This window comes from Bombina bombina, unplaced genomic scaffold (genome assembly GCF_027579735.1).
Source record: "Bombina bombina isolate aBomBom1 unplaced genomic scaffold, aBomBom1.pri scaffold_2082, whole genome shotgun sequence".
Taxonomy (NCBI): Eukaryota; Metazoa; Chordata; class Amphibia; order Anura; family Bombinatoridae; genus Bombina; species Bombina bombina.
Window position 1 is genome coordinate 7,501 of NW_026510694.1, and position 23,152 is coordinate 30,652.

Genomic DNA, 23,152 nt, shown 5'->3' on the forward strand with positions numbered 1-23,152 from the left:
GTCATATAACTGCATGTAATAGACACTACTATACAGAATATGTACAGATACTGATATAAATATACAGTATACACTAATTGTCATATAACTGCATGTAATAGACACTACTATACAGAATATGTACAGATACTGATATAAATATACAGTATACACTAATTGTCATATAACTGCATGTAATAGACACTACTATACAGAATATGTACAGATACTGATATAAATATATAGTATACACTAATTGTCATATAACTGCATGTAATAGACACTATTATACAGAATATGTATAGATACTGATATAAATATACAGTATACACTAATTACATATATCTGCATGTAATAGACAGTACTATACAGAATATGTACAGATACTGATATAAATATACACTATACACTAATTGTCATATAACAGTATGTAATAGACACTACTATACAGAATATGTACAGATACTGATATAAATATACAGTATACACTAATTGTCATATAACTGCATGTAATAGACACTACTATACAGAATATGTACAGATACTGATATAAATATACAGTATACACTAATTGTCATATAACTGCATGTAATAGACACTACTATACAGAATATGTACAGATACTGATATAAATATACAGTATACACCAATGTTCATATAACTGCATGTAATAGGCACTACTATACAGAATATGTACAGATACTGATATAAATATACAGTATACACGAATTGTCATATAACTGCATGTAATAGACACTACTATACAGAATATGTACAGATACTGATATAAATATACAGTATACACTAATTGTCATATAACTGCATGTAATAGACACTACTATACAGAATATGTACAGATACTGATATAAATATACAGTATACACTAATTGTCATATAACTGCATGTAATAGACACTACTATACAGAATATGTACAGATACTGATATAAATATACAGTATACACTAATTGTCATATAACTGCATGTAATAGACACTACTATACAGAATATGTACAGATACTGATATAAATATACAGTATACACTAATTGTCATATAACTGCATGTAATAGACACTACTATACAGAATATGTACAGATACTGATATAAATATACAGTATACACTAATTGTCATATAACTGCATGTAATAGACACTACTATACAGAATACGTACAGATACTGATATAAATATACAGTATACACTAATTGTCATATAACTGCATGTAATAGACACTACTATACAGAATATGTACAGATACTGATATAAATATACAGTATACACTAATTGTCATATAACTGCATGTAACAGACACTACTATACAGCATATGTACAGTACTGATATAAATATACAGTATACACTAATTGTCATATAACTGCATGTAATAGACACTACTATACAGAATATGTACAGATACTGATATAAATATACAGTATATACTAATTGTCATATAACTGCATGTAACAGACACTACTATACAGAATATGTACAGATACTGATATAAATATACAGTATATACTAATTGTCATATAACTGCATGTAATAGACACTACTATACAGAATATGTACAGATACTGATATAAATATACAGTATACACTAATTGTCATATAACTGCATGTAATAGACACTACTATACAGAATATGTACAGATACTGATATAAATATACAGTATACACTAATTGTCATATAACTGCATGTAATAGACACTACTATACAGAATATGTACAGATACTGATATAAATATACAGTATACACTAATTGTCATATAACTGCATGTAATAGACACTACTATACAGAATATGTACAGATACTGATATAAATATACAGTATAACTAATTGTCATATAACTGCATGTAATAGACACTACTATACAGAATATGTACAGATACTTATATAAATATACAGTATATACACTAATTGTCATATAACTGCATGTAATAGACACTACTATACAGAATATGTACAGATACTGATATAAATATACAGTATACACTAATTGTCATATAACTGCATGTAATAGACACTACCATACAGAATATGTACAGATACTGATATAAATATACAGTATAACTAATTGTCATATAACTGCATGTAATAGACACTACTATACAGAATATGTACAGATACTTATATAAATATACAGTATATACACTAATTGTCATATAACTGCATGTAATAGACACTACTATACAGAATATGTACAGATACTGATATAAATATACAGTATACACTAATTGTCATATAACTGCATGTAATAGACACTACCATACAGAATATGTACAGATACTGATATAAATATACAGTATACACTAATTGTCATATAACTGCATGTAACAGACACTACTATACAGAATGTGTACAGATACTGATATAAATATACAGTATACACTAATTGTCATATAACTGCATGTAATAGACACTACTATACAGAATACGTACAGATACTGATATAAATATACAGTATAAACTAATTGTCATATAACTGCATGTAATAGACACTACTATAGAGAATACGTACAGATACTGATATAAATATACAGTATACACTAATTGTCATATAACTGTATGTAATAGACACTACTATACAGAATATGTACAGATACTGATATAAATATACAGTATACACTAATTGTCATATAACTGCATGTAATAGACACTACTATACAGAATATGTACAGATACTGATATAAATATACAGTATACACTAATTGTCATATAACTGCATGTAACAGACACTACTATACAGAATATGTACAGATACTGATATAAATATACAGTATACACTAATTGTCATATAACTGCATGTAATAGACACCACTATACAGAATATGTACAGATACTGATATAAATATACAGTATACACTAATTGTCATATAACTGCATGTAACAGACACTACTATACAGAATATGTACAGATATTGATATAAATATACAGTATACACTAATTGTCATATAACTGCATGTAACAGACACTTCTATACAGAATATGTACAGATACTGATATAAATATACAGTATACACTAATTGTCATATAACTGTATGTAATAGACACTACTATACAGAATATGTACAGATATTGATATAAATATACAGTATACACTAATTGTCATATAACTGCATGTAACAGACACTTCTATACAGAATATGTACAGATACTGATATAAATATACAGTATACACTAATTGTCATATAACTGTATGTAATAGACACTACTATACAGAATATGTACAGATACTGATATAAATATACAGTATACACTAATTGTCATATAACTGTATGTAATAGACACTACTATACAGAATATGTACAGATACTGATATAAATATACAGTATACACTAATTGTCATATAACTGCATGTAATAGACACTACTATACAGAATATGTACAGATACTAATATAAATATACAGTATACACTAATTGTCATATAACTGCATGTAATAGACACTACTATACAGAATATGTACAGATACTGATATAAATATACACTATATACTAATTGTCATATAACTGCATGTAATAGACACTACTATACAGAATATGTACAGATACTAATATAAATATACAGTATACACTAATTGTCATATAACTGTGTGTAATAGACACTACTATACAGAATATGTACAGATACTGATATAAATATACACTATATACTAATTGTCATATAACTGCATATAACAGACACTGCTATACAGAATATGTACAGATACTGATATAAATATACAGTATAAACTAATTGTCATATAACTGTAAGTAACAGACACTACTATACAATATATGTACAGATACTGATATAAATATACTGTATACACTAATTGTCATATAACTGCATGTAATAGACTACTATACAGAATATGTACAGATACTGATATAAATATACAGTATACACTAATTGTCATATAACTGCATGTAATAGACACTACTATACAGAATATGTACAGATACTGATATAAATATACAGTATATACTAATTGTCATATAACTGCATGTAACAGACACTACTATACAGAATATGTACAGATACTGATATAAATATACAGTATACACTAATTGTCATATAACTGCATGTAATTGACACTACTATACAGAATATGTACAGATACTGATATAAATATACAGTATATACTAATTGTCATATAACTGCATGTAATAGACACTACTATACAGAATATGTACAGATACTGATATAATATACAGTATACACTAATTGTCATATAACTGCATGTAAAAGACACTACTATAAAGAAGAATATGCACAGATACTGATCTAAACCTTTTAAAAACGTACTTAGAAGCTCTTGATGAGATTAGGCTGGGGCACCCACTGAAAGGGGCTGAGAAAACAGGAAGGACAGACCCTCCCCTGCATACAAAAATACCCATTACAGTAACAGGAGCAAGCAGGAATATGTAGATTTGGGTCTTCGTCTGATACTTTTGGGCTTGGTTAGGAGTCTGAAAATCAGCACAATGTTATTAAACAATAAGCAAAACTTTACATTGTTACAAAAACACTGCCAGATGAGCTGTATAAATGGATCATCTACAAAACATTTATGAAAAGAAAATCTAGTGTACATTGTCCCTTTAATGAATGTTTCAAAGCTAAAGGCAGGTCCTACTGAGCAAGGCAAGGAGTTGTGCATACTACTGGGTACAGTTCTAGAGCGACTAGAGTGGGAGTGGGAGAGATGATAAATAGGAACTAAGCAGAAGGGGATAAGGTTATACTGATAGCAAACGTTTGTATAAAATTGTCCTAGTTTTAAAGACCTATAACTATTGAATTCTATAAGTTTCTTTTTATCTCACGTAATACCTGACTACAGAGTCTAGCTTAGTCTAGATTAGCTTTCTGTATATACTTTCAGGAATGCTCACCAGATCCGCTTGTTCCTAGTGGTGCATTGCTACTTCTTCAACAAAGGATATCTAGAGAATGAAGCACATTTGACAATAGAAGTAAATGGAAGAGTTGTAAATAATTGCTTCCTCTATCTGAAACTTAACAGAAAAAAATGTATTTGGGTTTTATTTGTCTTTAATCTGCAGGGTGGGGGGGAAGTAAAAATAAATAATGTAATTACATTGCAAAGTATATTGTTTTTAGTTTTGATAGTGTCTGATTAACAATTTTGAGGACAATTGCATTTTTTGTTTAATGTTCCTTGTAATAAAATATATCTTTTTTTATTGTAGGATGTGGCCTTAATTATCACAAGAGATGTGCCTTTAAGATCCCAAATAACTGCCGGGGGGTAAAGAGCCGTCACCTTTCCAGTCGCTCTTTCACAGGACCAAGTTCATTTCAAAAAAGTAAAACACCAACCTTACCCACAGGGGGCAGCCTTGAAGACTTGGGGTTAAACAATACAGAGGTCATAGGCACTGCACAGGGGGTGAGTTTTACAGACAAACACAGACATCCTTCTAACCTGCCCATATTTCCTTCTGGATTGTAAGATTAATTCATTCTCAGAACAAACATGCACACCCCAGGTATTTGTATTCCCTTACAGTATGTGTCATTACTATCTCTACTGGATGTCTGTTACATGCACCAAACACCCTATCAGTATAACCTTATACATACCCCAGGCACTCCTGTATTCCCTTACAGTATGTGTCATTACCGCCTCTACTGGATGTCTGTTACATGCACCAAACGCCCTATCAGTATAACCTTATACATACCCCAGGCACTCCTGTATTCCCTTACAGTATGTGTCATTACTGCCTCTACTGGATGTCTGTTACATGCACCAACCACCCTATCAGTATAACCTTATACATACCCCAGGCACTCCTGTATTCCCTTACAGTATGTGTCATTACTGCCTCTACTGGATGTCTGTTACATGCACCAAACACCCTATCAGTATAACCTTATACTTACCCCAGGCACTCCTGTATTCCCTTACAGTATTTGTCATTACTGACTACTGGATGTCTGTTACATGCACCAAACACCTTATCAGTATAACCTTATACATACCCCAGGCACTCCTGTATTCCCTTACAGTATGTGTCATTACCGCCTCTACTGGATCTCTGTTACATGCACCAAACACCCTATCAGTATAACCTTATACATACCCCAGGCACTGCTGTATTCCCTTACAGTATGTGTCATTACTATCTCTACTGGATGTCTGTTACATGCACCAAACACCCTATCAGTATAACCTTATACATACCCCAGGCACTCCTGTATTCCCTTACAGTATGTGTCATTACCGCCTATACTGGATGTCTGTTACATGCACCAAACACCCTATCAGTATAACCTTATACATACCCCAGGCACTCCTGTATTCCCTTACAGTATGTGTCATTACCGCCTCTACTGGATCTCTGTTACATGCACCAAACACCCTATCAGTATAACCTTATACATACCCCAGGCACTGCTGTATTCCCTTACAGTATGTGTCATTACTATCTCTACTGGATGTCTGTAACATGCACCAAACACCCTATCAGTATAACCTTATACATACCCCAGGCACTCCTGTATTCCCTTACAGTATGTGTCATTACCGCCTATACTGGATGTCTGTTACATGCACCAAACACCCTATCAGTATAACCTTATACATACCCCAGGCACTCCTGTATTCCCTTACAGTATGTGTCATTACCGCCTATACTGGATGTCTGTTACATGCACCAAACACCCTATCAGTATAACCTTATACATACCCCAGGCACTCCTGTATTCCCTTACAGTATGTGTCATTACCGCCTCTACTAGATCTCTGTTACATGCACCAAACACCCTATCAGTGTAACCTTATACATACCCCAGGCACTCCTGTATTCCCTTACAGTATGTGTCATTACTGCCTCTACTGGATGTCTGTTACATGCACCAAACACCCTATCAGTATAACCTTATACATACCCCAGGCACTCCTGTATTCCCTTACAGTATGTGTCATTACCGCCTCTACTGGATGTCTGTTACATGCACCAACCACCCTATCAGTATAACCTTATACATACCCCAGGCACTCCTGTATTCCCTTACAGTATGTGTCATTACCGCCTCTACTGGATGTCTGTTACATGCACCAAACACCCTATCAGTATAACCTTATACATACCCCAGGCACTCCTGTATTCCCTTACAGTATGTGTCATTACTATCTCTACTGGATGTCTGTTACATGCTCCAAACACCCTATCAGTATACCTTATACATACCCCAGGCACTCCTGTATTCCCTTACAGTATGTGTCATTACTACCTCTACTGGATGTCTGTTACATGCACCAAACACCCTATCAGTATAACCTTATACATACCCCAGGCACTCCTGTATTCCCTTACAGTATGTGTCATTACTGCCTCTACTGGATGTCTGTTACATGCACCAAACACCCTATCAGTATAACCTTATACATACCCCAGGCACTCCTGTATTCCCTTACAGTATGTGTTATTACCGCCTCTACTGGATGTCTGTTACATGCACCAAACACCCTATCAGTATAACCTTATACATACCCCAGGCACTCCTGTATTCCCTTACAGTATGTGTCATTACTGCCTCTACTGGATGTCTGCTACATGCACCAAACACCCTATCAGTATAACCTTATACATACCCCAGGCACTCCTGTATTCCCTTACAGTATGTGTCATTACCGCCTCTACTGGATGTCTGTTACATGCACCAAACACCCTATCAGTATAACCTTATACATACCCCAGGTATTTGTATTCCCTTACAGTATGTGTCATTACTATCTCTACTGGATGTCTGTTACATGCTCCAAACACCCTATCAGTATAACCTTATACATATCCCAGGCACTCCTGTATTCCCTTACAGTATGTGTCATTACCGCCTCTACTGGATGTCTGTTACATGCACCAAACACCCTATCAGTATAACCTTATACATACCCCAGGCACTCCTGTATTCCCTTACAGTATGTGTCATTACCGCCTCTACTGGATGTCTGTTACATGCACTAAACACCCTATCAGTATAACCTTATACATACCCCAGGCACTCCTGTATTCCCTTACAGTATGTGTCATTACCGCCTCTACTGGATCTCTGTTACATGCACCAAACACCCTATCAGTATAACCTTATACATACCCCAGGCACTGCTGTATTCCCTTACAGTATGTGTCATTACTATCTCTACTGGATGTCTGTAACATGCACCAAACACCCTATCAGTATAACCTTATACATACCCCAGGCACTCCTGTATTCCCTTACAGTATGTGTCATTACCGCCTCTACTGGATGTCTGTTACATGCACCAAACACCCTATCAGTATAACCTTATACATACCCTAGGTACTCCTGTATTCCCTTACAGTATGTGTCATTACCGCCTCTACTGGATGTCTGTTACATGCACCAAACACCCTATCAGTATAACCTTATACATACCCCAGGCACTCCTGTATTCCCTTACAGTATGTGTCATTACCGCCTCTACTAGATCTCTGTTACATGCACCAAACACCCTATCAGTGTAACCTTATACATACCCCAGGCACTCCTGTATTCCCTTACAGTATGTGTCATTACCACCTCTACTGGATGTCTGTTACATGCACCAAACACCCTATCCGTATAACCTTATACATACCCCAGGCACTCCTGTATTCCCTTACAGTAAGTGTCATTACCGCCTCTACTGGATGCCTGTTACATGCACCAAACACCCTATCAGTATAACCTTATACATACCCAGGCACTCCTGTATTCCCTTACAGTATGTGTCATTACCGTCTCTACTGGATGTCTGTTACATGCACCAAACACCCTATCAGTATAACCTTATACATACCCCAGGTATTTGTATTCCCTTACAGTATGTGTCATTACTATCTCTACTGGATGTCTGTTACATGCTCCAAACACCCTATCAGTATAACCTTATACATATCCCAGGCACTCCTGTATTCCCTTACAGTATGTGTCATTACCGCCTCTACTGGATGTCTGTTACATGCACCAAACACCCTATCAGTATAACCTTATACATACCCCAGGCACTCCTGTATTCCCTTACAGTATGTGTCATTACCGCCTCTACTGGATGTCTGTTACATGCACTAAACACCCTATCAGTATAACCTTATACATACCCCAGGCACTCCTGTATTCCCTTACAGTATGTGTCATTACCGCCTCTACTGGATCTCTGTTACATGCACCAAACACCCTATCAGTATAACCTTATACATACCCCAGGCACTGCTGTATTCCCTTACAGTATGTGTCATTACCGCCTCTACTGGATGTCTGTTACATGCACTAAACACCCTATCAGTATAACCTTATACATACACCAGGTACTCCTGTATTCCCTTACAGTATGTGTCATTACTATCTCTACTGGATGTCTGTAACATGCACCAAACACCCTATCAGTATAACCTTATACATACCCCAGGCACTCCTGTATTCCCTTACAGTATGTGTCATTACCGCCTCTACTAGATCTCTGTTACATGCACCAAACACCCTATCAGTGTAACCTTATACATACCCCAGGCACTCCTGTATTCCCTTACAGTATGTGTCATTACTGCCTCTACTGGATGTCTGTTACATGCACCAAACACCCTATCAGTATAACCTTATACATACCCCAGGCACTCCTGTATTCCCTTACAGTATGTGTTATTACCGCCTCTACTGGATGTCTGTTACATGCACCAAACACCCTATCAGTATAACCTTATACACACCCCAGGCACTCCTGTATTCCCTTACAGTATGTGTCATTACCGCCTCTACTGGATGTCTGTTACATGCACCGAACACCCTATCAGTATAACCTTATACATACCCCAGGTACTCCTGTATTCCCTTACAGTATGTGTCATTACCGCCTCTACTGGATGTCTGTTACATGCACCGAACACCCTATCAGTATAACCTTATAGATACCCCAGGCACTCCTGTATTCCCTTACAGTATGTGTCATTACCCCCTCTACTGGATATCTGTTACATGCACCAAACACCCTATCAGTATAACCTTATACATACCCCAGTCACTCCTGTATTCCCTTACAGTATGTGTCATTACCGCCTCTACTGGATGCCTGTTATACGCACCAAACACCCTATCAGGATAACCTTATACATACCCCAGTCACTCCTGTATTCCCTTACAGTATTTGTCATTACTGACTACTGGATGTCTGCTACATGCACCAAACACCCTATCAGTATAACCTTATACACACCCCAGGCACTCCTGTATTCCCTTACAGTATGTGTCATTACTATCTCTACTGTACGTCTGTTACATGCACCAAACACCCTATCAGTATAACCTTATACATACCCCAGGCACTCCTGTATTCCCTTACAGTATGTGTCATTACCGCCTCTACTGGATGTCTGTTACATGCACCAAACACCCTATCAGTATAACCTTATACATACCCCAGGCACTCCTGTATTCACTTACAGTATGTGCCATTACCTCCTCTACTGGATGTCTGTTACATGCACCAAACACCCTATCAGTATAACCTTATACATACCCCAGGCTCTCCTGTATTCCCTTACAGTATGTGTCATTACCGCCTCTACTGGATGTCTGTTACATGCACCAAACACCCTATCAGTATAACCTTATACATACACCAGGCACTCCTGTATTCCCTTACAGTATGTGTCATTACCGCCTCTACTGGATGTCTGCTACATGCACCAAGCACCCTATCAGTATAACCTTATACATAACCCCATGTACTCCTGTATTCCCTTACAGTATGTGTCATTACCACCTCTACTGGATGTCTGTTACATGCACCAAACACCCTATCAGTATAACCTTATACATACCCAGGCACTCCTGTATTCCCTTACAGTATGTGTCATTACCGCCTCTACTGGATGTCTGTTACATGCACCAAACACCCTATCAGTATAACCTTATACATACCCCAGGCACTCTTCTATTCCCTTACAGTATGTGTCATTACCGCCTCTACTGGATGTCTGTTACATGCACCAAACACCCTATCAGTATAACCTTATACATACCCCAGGCATTCCTGTATTCCCTTACACTATGTGTCATTACCGCCTCTACTGGATGTCTGTTACATGCACCAAACACCCTATCAGTATAACCTTATACATACCCCAGGCACTCCTGAATTCCCTTACAGTATGTGTCATTACCGCCTCTACTGGATGTCTGTTACATGCACCAAACACCCTATCAGTATAACCTTATACATACCCCAGGTACTCCTGTATTCCCTTACAGTATGTGTCATTACCGCCTCTACTGGATGTCTGTTACATGCACCAAACACCCTATCAGTATAACCTTATACATAACCCAGGCACTCCTGTATTCCCTTACAGTATGTGTCATTACCACCTCTACTGAATGTCTGTTACATGCACCAAACACCCTATCAGTATAACCTTATACATACCCCAGGCACTCCTGTATTCCCTTACAGTATGTGTCATTACCACCTCTACTGAATGTCTGTTACATGCACCAAACACCCTATCAGTATAACCTTATACATACCCCAGGCACTCCTGTATTCCCTTACATTATGTGTCATTACCGCCTCTACTGGATGTCTGTTACATGCACCAAACACCCTATCAGTATAACCTTATACATACCCCAGGTACTACTGTATTCCCTTACAGTATGTGTCATTACCGTCTCTACTGGATGTCTGTTACATGCACCAAACACCCTATCAGTATAACCTTATACTTACCCCAGGCACTCCTGTATTCCCTTACAGTATGTGTTATTACCGCCTCTACTGGATCTCTGTTACATGCACTAAACACCCTATCAGTATAACCTTATACATACCCCAGGCACTCCTGTATTCTCTTACAGTATGTGTCATTACTGCCTCTACTGGATGTCTGTTACATGCACCAAACACCCTATCAGTATAACTTTATACATACCCCAGGCACTCCTGTATTCCCTTACAGTATGTGTCATTACCGCCTCTACTGGATGTCTGTTACATGCACCAAACACCCTATCAGTATAACCTTATACATTCCCCAGGCACTCCTGTATTCCCTTACAGTATGTGTCATTACTGCCTCTACTGGATATCTGTTACATGCACCAAACACCCTATCAGTATAACCTTATACATACCCCAGGCACTGCTGTATTCCCTTACAGTATTTGTCATTACCACCTCTACTTGATGTCTGTTACATGCATCAAACACCCTATCAGTATAACCTTATACATAACCCAGGTACTCCTGTATTCCCTTACAGTATGTGTCATTACCGCCTCTACTGGATGTCTGTTACACGCACCAAACACCCTATCAGTATAACCTTATACATACCCCAAACACTCCTGTATTCCCTTACAGTATGTGTCATTACCGCCTCTACTGGATGTCTGTTACATGCACCAAACACCCTATCAGTATAACCTTATACATACCCCAGGCGCTCCTGTATTCCCTTACAGTATGTGTCATTACCGCCTCTACTGGATGTCTGTTACACGCACCAAACACCCTATCAGTATAACCTTATACATACCCCAGGCACTCCTGTATTCCCTTACAGTATGTGTCATTACTGCCTCTACTGGATGTCTGTTACATGCACCAAACACCCTATCAGTATAACCTTATACATACCCCAGGCACTCCTGTATTCCCTTACAGTATGTGTCATTACCGCCTCTACTGGATGTCTGTTACATGCACCAAACATCCTATCAGTATAACCTTATACATACCCAGGCACTCCTGTATTTCCTTACAGTATGTGTCATTACCACCTCTACTGTATGTCTGTTACATGCACCAAACACCCTATCAGTATAACCTTATACATACCCAGGCACTCCTGTATTCCCTTACAGTATGTGTCATTACCGCCTCTACTGGATGTCTGTTACATGCTCCAAACACCCTATCAGTATAACCTTATACATACCCCAGGCACTCCTGTATTCCCTTACAGTATGTGTCATTACCGCCTCTACTGGATGTCTGTTACATGCACCAAACACCCTATCAGTATAACCTTATACATACCCCAGGCACTCCTGTATTCCCTTACAGTATGTGTCATTACCGCCTCTACTGGATGTCTGTTACATGCTCCAAACACCCTATCAGTATAACCTTATACATACCCCAGGCACTCCTGTATTCCCTTACAGTATGTGTCATTACCGCCTCTACTGGATGTCTGTTACATGCACCAAACACCCTATCAGTATAACCTTATACATACCCCAGGCACTCCTGTATTTCCTTACAGTATGTGTCATTACCGCCTCTACTGGATATCTGTTACATGCACCAAACACCCTATCAGTATAACCTTATACATACCCCAGGCACTCCTGTATTCCCTTATAGTATGTGTCATTACTGCCTCTATTGGATGTCTGTTACATGCACCAAACACCCTATCAGTATAACCTTATACATACCCCAGGCACTCCTGTATTCCCTTACATTATGTGTCATTACCGCCTCTATTGGATGTCTGTTACATGCACCAAACACCCTATCAGTATAACCTTATACATACCCCAGGCACTGCAGTATTCCCTTACAGTATGTGTCATTACCGTCTCTACTGTACGTTTATTCCATGCACCAACCACCCTTTCTGTCAGAAGCTTCTGCACATTTCTCCTGACTCTACTTTCCTCTAACTTGAGATCATGACCTCTTATTCTGGTGTTGCCCATGTGTGACAAATGCTTCATCCTCAACTTTCTTAAATCTCTTAATATACACAAAGATTTCTATCATATCCCCTCTCTCCCTTCTCCCCTATAAGCAAATACATAGTAAGGTCATGATGTCTCTCCTTGTAGGTTTTATTGTTTAAACCATGTACCAGTTTAGTAGCCTCCTGTGTACAGGGTATGGTTTATTTATATCCTTCAGGAGATACAGTCACCAAAACTGTACACATTACACTCCTGCATTGTTTACCAACCATCATATTGTCTGAAATAATCATTGCCAAGAGACGGTACTGTTGTGTTACTGTCAGTAAAGTGCCATTAAGTCTGTTAAGTGCAACACAATATTCCTGTTGTAGTGATGACTGTGTCATGAAGAAATATACTCATCTTGTATTTATATGACTATACCTTACTCTACAGGAGAAATTTAAAAAGATTCGCATTCCATCCATCGCCGGACGACCAATCTGGAAAGACTGGGAGGAGCAAAACAGGGTAAAGGTTCCCCACACCTTCCAAGTCCATTCCTACACCCGGCCCACCATTTGTCAGCATTGCAAGGGTCTACTGAAGGGTCTTTTCAGGCAAGGAATGCAATGCAAAGGTAAGGGAAGTTCTGTATGGGTGCTTAGGTGTTTTGTTTGCACTTTCATCATGAGTCACCATTTACAAAACAATTATATTGGTCAGCAATATAGAAACAAAATATAGTTAACCTCTTCATGTCGTTAGGACGTTCTATGCCGTCCTAACCGCTGGGCTTTAACGCGGTTAAAACTGCATGGAATGTGCTACTTTATATGGCGTCCTGCAGCTTCGCCCTTTGATGCAGCCAAGAATCGGCTTGGGGGGCATACATAGCAGCATAGGCAGTTCCCCATTATCGCATCCCGACCTTGAAATCAAGTTATCGCCCCAATGAATTGCTTGGTTTCATTTTTACTACAAGTTCCAATGTTAACACTATTGTGCTGGCACAAAGGGGTTAAACACAAGAAATTGGAACTAAATACTATTAGAAACAAGAACATCACAATATCCTTCTGTAGTTTCTCACAAGGATTTTCTCAGACGCAAAAGATATCCAGCCCAAATTATAGCAAAACGCGGCAGCTAATTCATTCAATGGATTTGACAGCTGCTTAGTACGTATGATGCAGGTTTTTACACTTAACCATTAAATTCAATTCATGACGTACGTAATTAATAATTTCATATCATTTGTTATACCTTAGATACATTTAAAATGTGTCTAGAAACATAAATCAGGGAAATAATTGGTGGTATTAAATGGGCCACATTATTTAATGGGATTAATCTCCCTTGGAGATTCTGCCTTCGTTCAACTTCTTTTAAATGATACAGAAATCCGTACAACACCAACCACCCAAAAAACTGAACATTACTCAACCTAGAGAGAATGTTACTGAGCATTGGAAAAATGCACAAAGGATACGGAGAGGCCACAATGACTAAATTAAGGAAATTCTATGTGCTTAAGGGATCTTACTAGATGTGTTTATTTACTTGTGATTCGTTGCTGAAACAAAACACGAATATAGCTGTAACAGTCTGTTCATTCCAACAGCGGAATTAATAGAATAAACGTACAATACCCAGGTATCTGTATTTGCACAGATATTTGTGTATAGTATCTTTGTTATATTAAATCTGGTGTCAGAACAAATAAAATGCTTCTGATCACAGCTATATTCGTGATTTGTTTAGGTAACGAATTAAAGAGCAATGAAAAAATGCCTTGATGTTACTATATGCAGAAACCTTTATAGAAAACAACCTTTATGATTCTTATAAATGTAAGATCATTTAAACAAGATATATATTGAGTTAGTGACTGAAGGATACTTACATATGCTGCACCTGCATCTTTGTTCAGCTGTAGGACTAGCAATGCATTGCTACTCATGGGATGGATTTAAGTATGTGTTTAACACCTTTGTGGGTGATAAACACATATGTATAGACAAAACAAAATTAATAAAATTCTACAAGACTTTAGAAAACTCTAATAAAAGATCAAACTTATTCAGTATGAGTCTGGTGTAAGTCTAGTCAGTATCTAAATGAAAATTCTACTGTAATAATGAAATTAATTTATTATTTAATTAATGCATGTTTTGACTTTGCAAGGGAGTTCCCTTTAACGCTGCACCCCCTTTTCAGCAGAATGTGGTTGGTGATTGGTGGATACTTACATATGATGCTCCTTATTGGCTCTGAGACTATATCTTTTTCAGAAGCACATTGCACTTAGGAGCACAACTTAAAGGGATATGAAACTCAACATTTTTAGAAAGTTTCCTATTTATTTCTATGATCAAATTTGCTTATTCTCATTGTATTCTTTGTTGAAGAGATACCTGGGTAGTTAGTGTGCATGTATCTGGAGCAGTTTATAAAAACACAGTTTCCATCTACTGTTTTTGCAAATGTATAACATTGTCAAAAGCGTTCTTGCAACACTGTTGCTCCAGACACGTGCACATTCCTGAGCCTTCCTACCTACTTTTCAACAAAGGACAACAAAAGAACAAAGTAAATTGGATAACATAAATCAATTGGAAAATTTTATTTTAAATTTACACTTTTCTTTAAAGATAAGCCATGGCCTAACATTTTATTTTTCTGCTGCAATTTCTTACTAACGCAGGGCTTCTTGACTAGTGGAAGTTTCTTGCCCTTTAAATAAAAAAGTAATGAGCCCTTATGGAGAGTTTATAGTGAATATTGGTCTTTATCAACCTCAAATCAAGAAATGGCATCTACTAAACCACTGTGACCCCAAAGCAGAAGCCTTCACAGTCTATGGCACTTCCTTTGTGAGCTGAGAACTTTATAAGGTTATTTCAGGTCATGTGAACTGTACAATAAATGTAACTCAAAGACTTGGCAGTTTCAAACCCACATCAAAGACTATAAACATCTCCCACATCAGGAGACTATAGACATCTCCCACATCAGGAGACTATAGACATCTCCCACATCAGGAGACTATAGACATCTCCCACATCGGGAGACTATAGACATCTCCCACATCGGGAGACTATAGACATCTCCCACATCAGGAGACTATAGACATCTCCCACATCAGGAGACTATAGACATCTCCCACATCAGGAGACTATAGACATCTCCCACATCAGGAGACTATAGACATCTCCCACATCAGGAGACTATAGACATCTTCCACATCAGGAGACTATAGACATCTTCCACATCAGGAGACTATAGACATCTCCCACATCAGGAGACTATAGACATCTCCCACATCGGGAGACTATAGACATCTCCCACATCGGGAGACTATAGACATCTCCCACATCGGGAGACTATAGACATCTCCCACATCGGGAGACTATAGACATCTCCCACATCGGGAGACTATAGACATCTCCCACATCGGGAGACTATAGACATCTCCCACATCAGGAGACTATAGACATCTCCCACATCGGGAGACGATAGACATCTCCCACATCAGGAGACGATAGACATCTCCCACATCAGGAGACGATAGACATCTCCCACATCAGGAGAATATAGACATCTCCCACATCAGGAGAATATAGACATCTCCCACATCAGGAGAATATAGACATCTCCTACATCAGGAGACGATAGACATCTCCCACATCAGGAGACGATAGACATCTCCCACATCAGGAGACGATAGACATCTCCCACATCAGGAGACGATAGACATCTCCCACATCAGGAGACGATAGACATCTCCCACATCAGGAGACGATAGACATCTCCCACATCAGGAGACTATAGACATCTCCCACATCAGGAGACTATAGACATCTCCCACATCAGGAGACAAAAGACATCTCCCACATCAGGAGACTATAGACATCTCCCACATCAGGAGACTATAGACATCTCCCACATCAGGAGACTATAGACATCTCCCACATCAGGAGACTATAGACATCTCCCACATCGGGAGACTATAGACATCTCCCACATCGGGAGACTATAGACATCTCCCACATCGGGAGACGATAGACATCTCCCACATCAGGAGACGATAGACATCTCCCACATCAGGAGACTATAGACATCTCCCACATCAGGAGACTATAGACATCTCCCACATCAGGAGAATATAGACATCTCCCACATCAGGAGACTATAGACATCTTCCACATCAGGAGAATATAGACATCTCCCACATCAGGAGACGATAGACATCTCCCACATCAGGAGACTATAGACATCTTCCACATCAGGAGAATATAGACATCTCCCACATCAGGAGACGATAGACATCTCCCACATCAGTAGACTATAGACATCTCCCACATCGGGAAGTTTTTTTGCCTAAAGGCAACTCAGCAAATCTATTCTTCACCAAATCCTTTTTAATGTCTGTTTTGTAAATCACTTAAATTTAAAGGCTCATAACATTTCAAAAGAAAATGTATTCTTGTGTTAGATGAGTGTTTCTCAATTCCAGTCCTCAGGGCACACTAACAGGAAAAATATTTATGATATCTTAAAGGGACATGAAAACCAAACATTTTCTTTCATGATTCAGATTATGGAAATTTAAACAACTTTACAATTTAGTCCCATTATCTAATTTTCTTCTGCCTCTTGGTATCCTTTGTTGAAAAGCATACCTAGGTAGGCTTAGAGGCAGAAATGTGTTACCGAGAGCTAGGTAGCTTATGATTGGTGGCTGCACATTTTTGCATAATGTTACTGGCTAATTTGATAATAAAAGTAAATTGAACAGCTGTGTAAAAATGTCTGTTCTGTCTGAATCATGAAATAAAAATTGTGGGTTTTCACTAGAGCACAGGTGAAATAATCAGCTAATGGGTGAGAACGGGTTAGTAACCATGGTTACTGATCAGGTTAATTATTAGAAGATATCATGAAAATCTGACCTGTTAGGGTATTTGAGGATTGGATCTGAGAAACACTTTCATCTAGATTACGAGTTTTGCATTAGTAGGGGTGCGGTGCTAACGAGCAGCGCTCACTTACAGACAGCGCTGGTATTACGGGTTTTTAGAAACCCGGCGTTAACCGCAAAAAAGTGAGCGAAGAGCAAATTTGCTCCACATCTCACCTCAATACCAGCGCTGCTTACGTTAGCGGTGAGCTGGTAAAACGTGCTTGTGCACGATTTCCCCATAGGAATCAATGGGGGAGAGTCGGCTGAAAAAAATCCTAACACCTGCACAAAAGCAGCATAAAGCTCCTAACGCAGCCCCATTGATTCCTATGGGGAAATTATTTTTATGTCTACACCTAACACCCTAACATGAACCCAGAGTCTAAACACCCCTTATTTTACACTTATGAACCCCTAATCTGCTGCCCCCAACATCATCGAACCCTACATTATATTTATTAACCCCTAATCTGCCGCACACAATGTCACCGCAACCTAACTACATTTATTAACCCCTAATTTGCCGCCCACAACGTCGCCACCACTATAATAAAGTTATTAACCCCTAAACCTAAGTCTAACCCTAACCCCCCCTAATTTAAATATAATTACAATAAATCTAAATAAAATTACTACAATTACCTAAATTATTCCTATTTAAAACTAAATACTTACCTATAAAATAAACCCTAAGCTAGCTACAATATAACTAATAGTTACATTGTAGCTAGCTTAGGGTTTATTTTTATTTTACAGGCAAGCTGTATTTATTTTAACTAGGTACAATAGTTATTAAATAGTTATTAACTATTTAATAACTACCTAGTTAAAATAAATACAAATATACCTGTAAAATAAAACCTAACCTAAGTTACACTAACACCTAACACTACACTATAATTAAATAAATTAACTAAATTAAATACAATTAATTACAATTAAATAAAATTACCTAAAGTACGAAAAAAACCCACTAAATCACAGAAAATAATAAAATAATTACAAGATTTTTAAACTAATTACACCTACTCTAATCCCCCTAATAAAATAAAAAAGCCCCCCAAAATAAAAAAAGCCCTACCCTACACTAAATTACAAATAGCCCTTAAAAGGCCTTTTGCTGGGCATTGCCCCAAAGTAATCAGCTCTTTTACCTGGCGTCCCTTCAATTTCGATTGGCTGATAGAATTCTATCAGCCAATCGGAATAAAGGTAGAAAAAATCCTATTGGCTGATCCAATCAGCCAATAGGATTGAGCTGGCATTCTATTGGCTGTTCCAATCATTCTATCAGCCAATTGGAATGGAAGGGACGCCATCTTGGATGACGTCACTTAAAGGTACCGTCATTTAGTAAGAAGACTCCAGATGGAGAGGATGCTCTGCGTCGGATGTCTTGAAGATGGACCCGCTCCACGCCGGATGGATGAAGATAGAAGATGCCATCTGGATGAAGACTTCTGCCCGTCTGGAGGACCTCTTCTGCCCGGCTTGGATGAAGACTTCTGCCCGTCTGGAGGACCTCTTCTGCCCGGCTTGGATGAAGACTTCTGCCCGTCTGGAGGACCACTTCTGCCCAGTTGGGTGAAGACATCTCACGATAGGGTGATCTTCAAGGGGTTAGTGTTTTTTTAAGGGGGGATTGGGTGGGTTTTAGAGTAGTGTTGGTTGTGTGGGTGGTGGATTTTAATGTTGGGGGGTATTTGTACTTTTTGTTTACAGGTAAAAGAGCTGATTACTTTGGGGCAATGCCCCGCAAAAGGCCCTTTTTAGGGCTATTTGTAATTTAGTGTAGGGTAGGGCTTTTTTATTTTGTTAGGGGGATTAAAGTAGGTGTAATTAGTTTAAAAATCTTCTAATTATTTTATTATTTTCTGTAATTTAGTGTTTTTTTTCGTACTTTAGATAATTTTATTTAATTGTAATTAATTGTATTTAATTTAGCTAATTTATTTAATTATAGTGTAGTGTTAGGTGTTAGGGTAACTTAGGTTAGGTTTTATTTTACAGTAAATTTGTCTTTATTTTAACTAGGTAGTTATTAAATAGTTAATAACTATTTAATAACTATTCTACCTAGTTAAAATAAATACAAAGTTGCCTGTAAAATAAAAATAAACTCTAAGATAGCTACAATGTAACTATTAGTTATATTGTAGCTATCTTAGGGTTTATTTTATAGGTAAGTATTTAGTTTTAAATAGGAAAAATTTAGGTAATTGTAGTAATTTTATTTAGATTTATTGTAATTATATTTAAATTAGGGGGGGGTTAGGGTTAGACTTAGGTTTAGGGGTTAATAACTTTATTATAGTGGTGGTGACGTTGTGGGCGGCAGATTAGGGGTTAATAAATGTAGTTAGGTTGCAGTGACATTGGGTGCGGCAGATTAGGGGTTAATAAATATAATGTAGGGTTCGGCAATGTTGGGGGCAGCAGATTAGGGGTTCATAAGTGTAATATTAGGGGTGTTTAGACTCGGGTTCATGTTAGGGTGTTAGGTGTAGACATAAAAAGAATTTCCCCATAGGAATCAATGGGGCTGCGTTAGGAGCTTTATGCTGCTTTTTTGCAGGTGTTAGGATTTTTTAATAACTATTTAATAACTATTTAATAACTATTGTACCTAGTTAAAATAAATACAAAGTTGCCTTTAAAATAAAAATAAACCCTAAGATAGCTACAATGTAACTATTAGTTATATAGTAGCTATCTTAGGGTTTATTTTATAGGTAGTAAGTATTTAGTTTTAAATAGGAATTATTTAGGTAATTGTAGTAATTTTATTTAGATTTATTGTAATTATATTTAAGTTAGGGGGGTTAGGGTTAGACTTAGGTTTAGGGTTAATACATTTAATATAGTGGCGGTGACGTTGTGGGCGGCAGATTAGGGGTTAATAAATGTAGGTAGGTGTCGGCGATGTTAGGGATGGCAGATTAGGGGTTAATAATATTTAACTAGTGTTTGCGATGCGGGAGTGCTGCGGTTTAATATGCGGGGGGTTAATATGTTTATAATAGTGGCGGCGATGTCCGGTTCGGCAGATTAGGGGTTAAAATATTTATTATAGTGTTTGCGATGTGGGGGGGGCCTCGGTTTAGGGGTTAATAGGTAGTTTATGGGTGTTTGTGTACTTTTTAGCACTTTAGTTAAGAGTTTTATGCTACGGCGTTGTAGTGTAAAACTCTTAACTACTGACTTTAAAATGCGGTACCAGTCTTGACAGGAGAGGGTCTACCGCTCACTTTTTGTCAGACTCGTAATACCGGCGCTATGCGAGTCCCATTGAAAATATAGGATACGCAATTGACGTAAGTGGATTTGCGGTATTTCCGAGTCTGGCCAAAAAAGTCATTTCAAGACTCGTAATACCAGCGGGCGTTAAAAAGCAGCGTTGGGACTGTCCAACACTGCTTTTTAAGCCTAAAGCACAACTCGTAATCTAGCCATTTGTTCGAGTATGTTCTGTTGCACCATTTTTTGCATATTAAGTCCGCTCCAGTGCATCATTGCACTACTAGGAGCACATATCTGGTGAGCTTATGACAAGAGGCATATCTCTGTAGCCACCAATCAGCAGCTAGCTTCCAGTAGTGCATTGGTGCTCCTGAGTATACCTATGCTTTTCAACAAACGGTACAAAGAGAACAAAGTTGATTTGATAATAGCAGCAAATTGAGAAATTACCTGCTCTGAAACATTGCAATCAACAGTGAAATAAGCAAATTCTCTAACACAATAGCATTTTGCCTCCTTCTTCTCATTCTATAAACATCTAGAGAATCTCCTTCCTGGATAACCTTTCATATGAAAAATGTTTTTTTACAGAAAAGGATGAGGTCCAGGAAATTGCAGATTAGCCAATAACATAGGTAGTTTAACAGGTGAAATTGGCCTCTTGACTGTAAAATACTGTTTAACTATGAAACGTGTCAATGAAGAAAGAAAAACGTAATCATGAAATGAATTCTCTGTTACAGATTGTCGGTTTAACTGCCACCGGCGCTGTGTGACTTTTGTGCCAGATGATTGTTTAGGGGAGACATCGAGCACTGATGGAGAAGGTATATATTGTATATGTCTTGTAGGGATGTGCAAATCTCACTCTAGTCTTGTATTAATACACACACAGAACATAAACAATGGGGTAAAAGAGCATTTAACTCAACCTACTACAGGGATCTGACAAAGAGGAAAACATTCTCCTTCAAATAAGTGGTCACATAACTCTCTGGATTTACATGATCATTTGACAAGCTAAGTTTTGTGGTGGTGGACACACAATCTGTGCTTCTTTATTGGACAGAAATGAATCTGTGCACCTTTGAGTAGATTTTTTTTTAAAAGAAGAGACTTATTTTTCAAATGATGAGTAACATGAGCTCCTAAACCAGAGGGTTCTAACCTTTTTTGATGCCATGGACCCCTTTGGTAGTCTGTTGAATCCTATGGATCCCTTCTCAGAAGAATATTCTCCAACGTGAGAAAACACAACTTCACAATTTTGTGCAGTCTATC

General features: G+C 37.8%; 1 protein-coding gene across 1 annotated transcript in view; it reads left to right on the forward strand.

The window, feature by feature from the left end:
• The window catches only part of LOC128643321 (serine/threonine-protein kinase D3), a gene marked incomplete at both ends in the record, with an annotated part of 23,669 nt that extends 971 nt beyond the window's left edge, over nt 1–22,698 (forward strand). Inside the window, 3 exon segments of the mRNA XM_053696256.1 lie at nt 5,175–5,374; nt 14,122–14,305; nt 22,615–22,698. Coding sequence (XP_053552231.1) covers nt 5,175–5,374; nt 14,122–14,305; nt 22,615–22,698 — 468 coding nt within the window.
• Between the last annotated feature and the right edge of the window lie 454 nt (nt 22,699–23,152).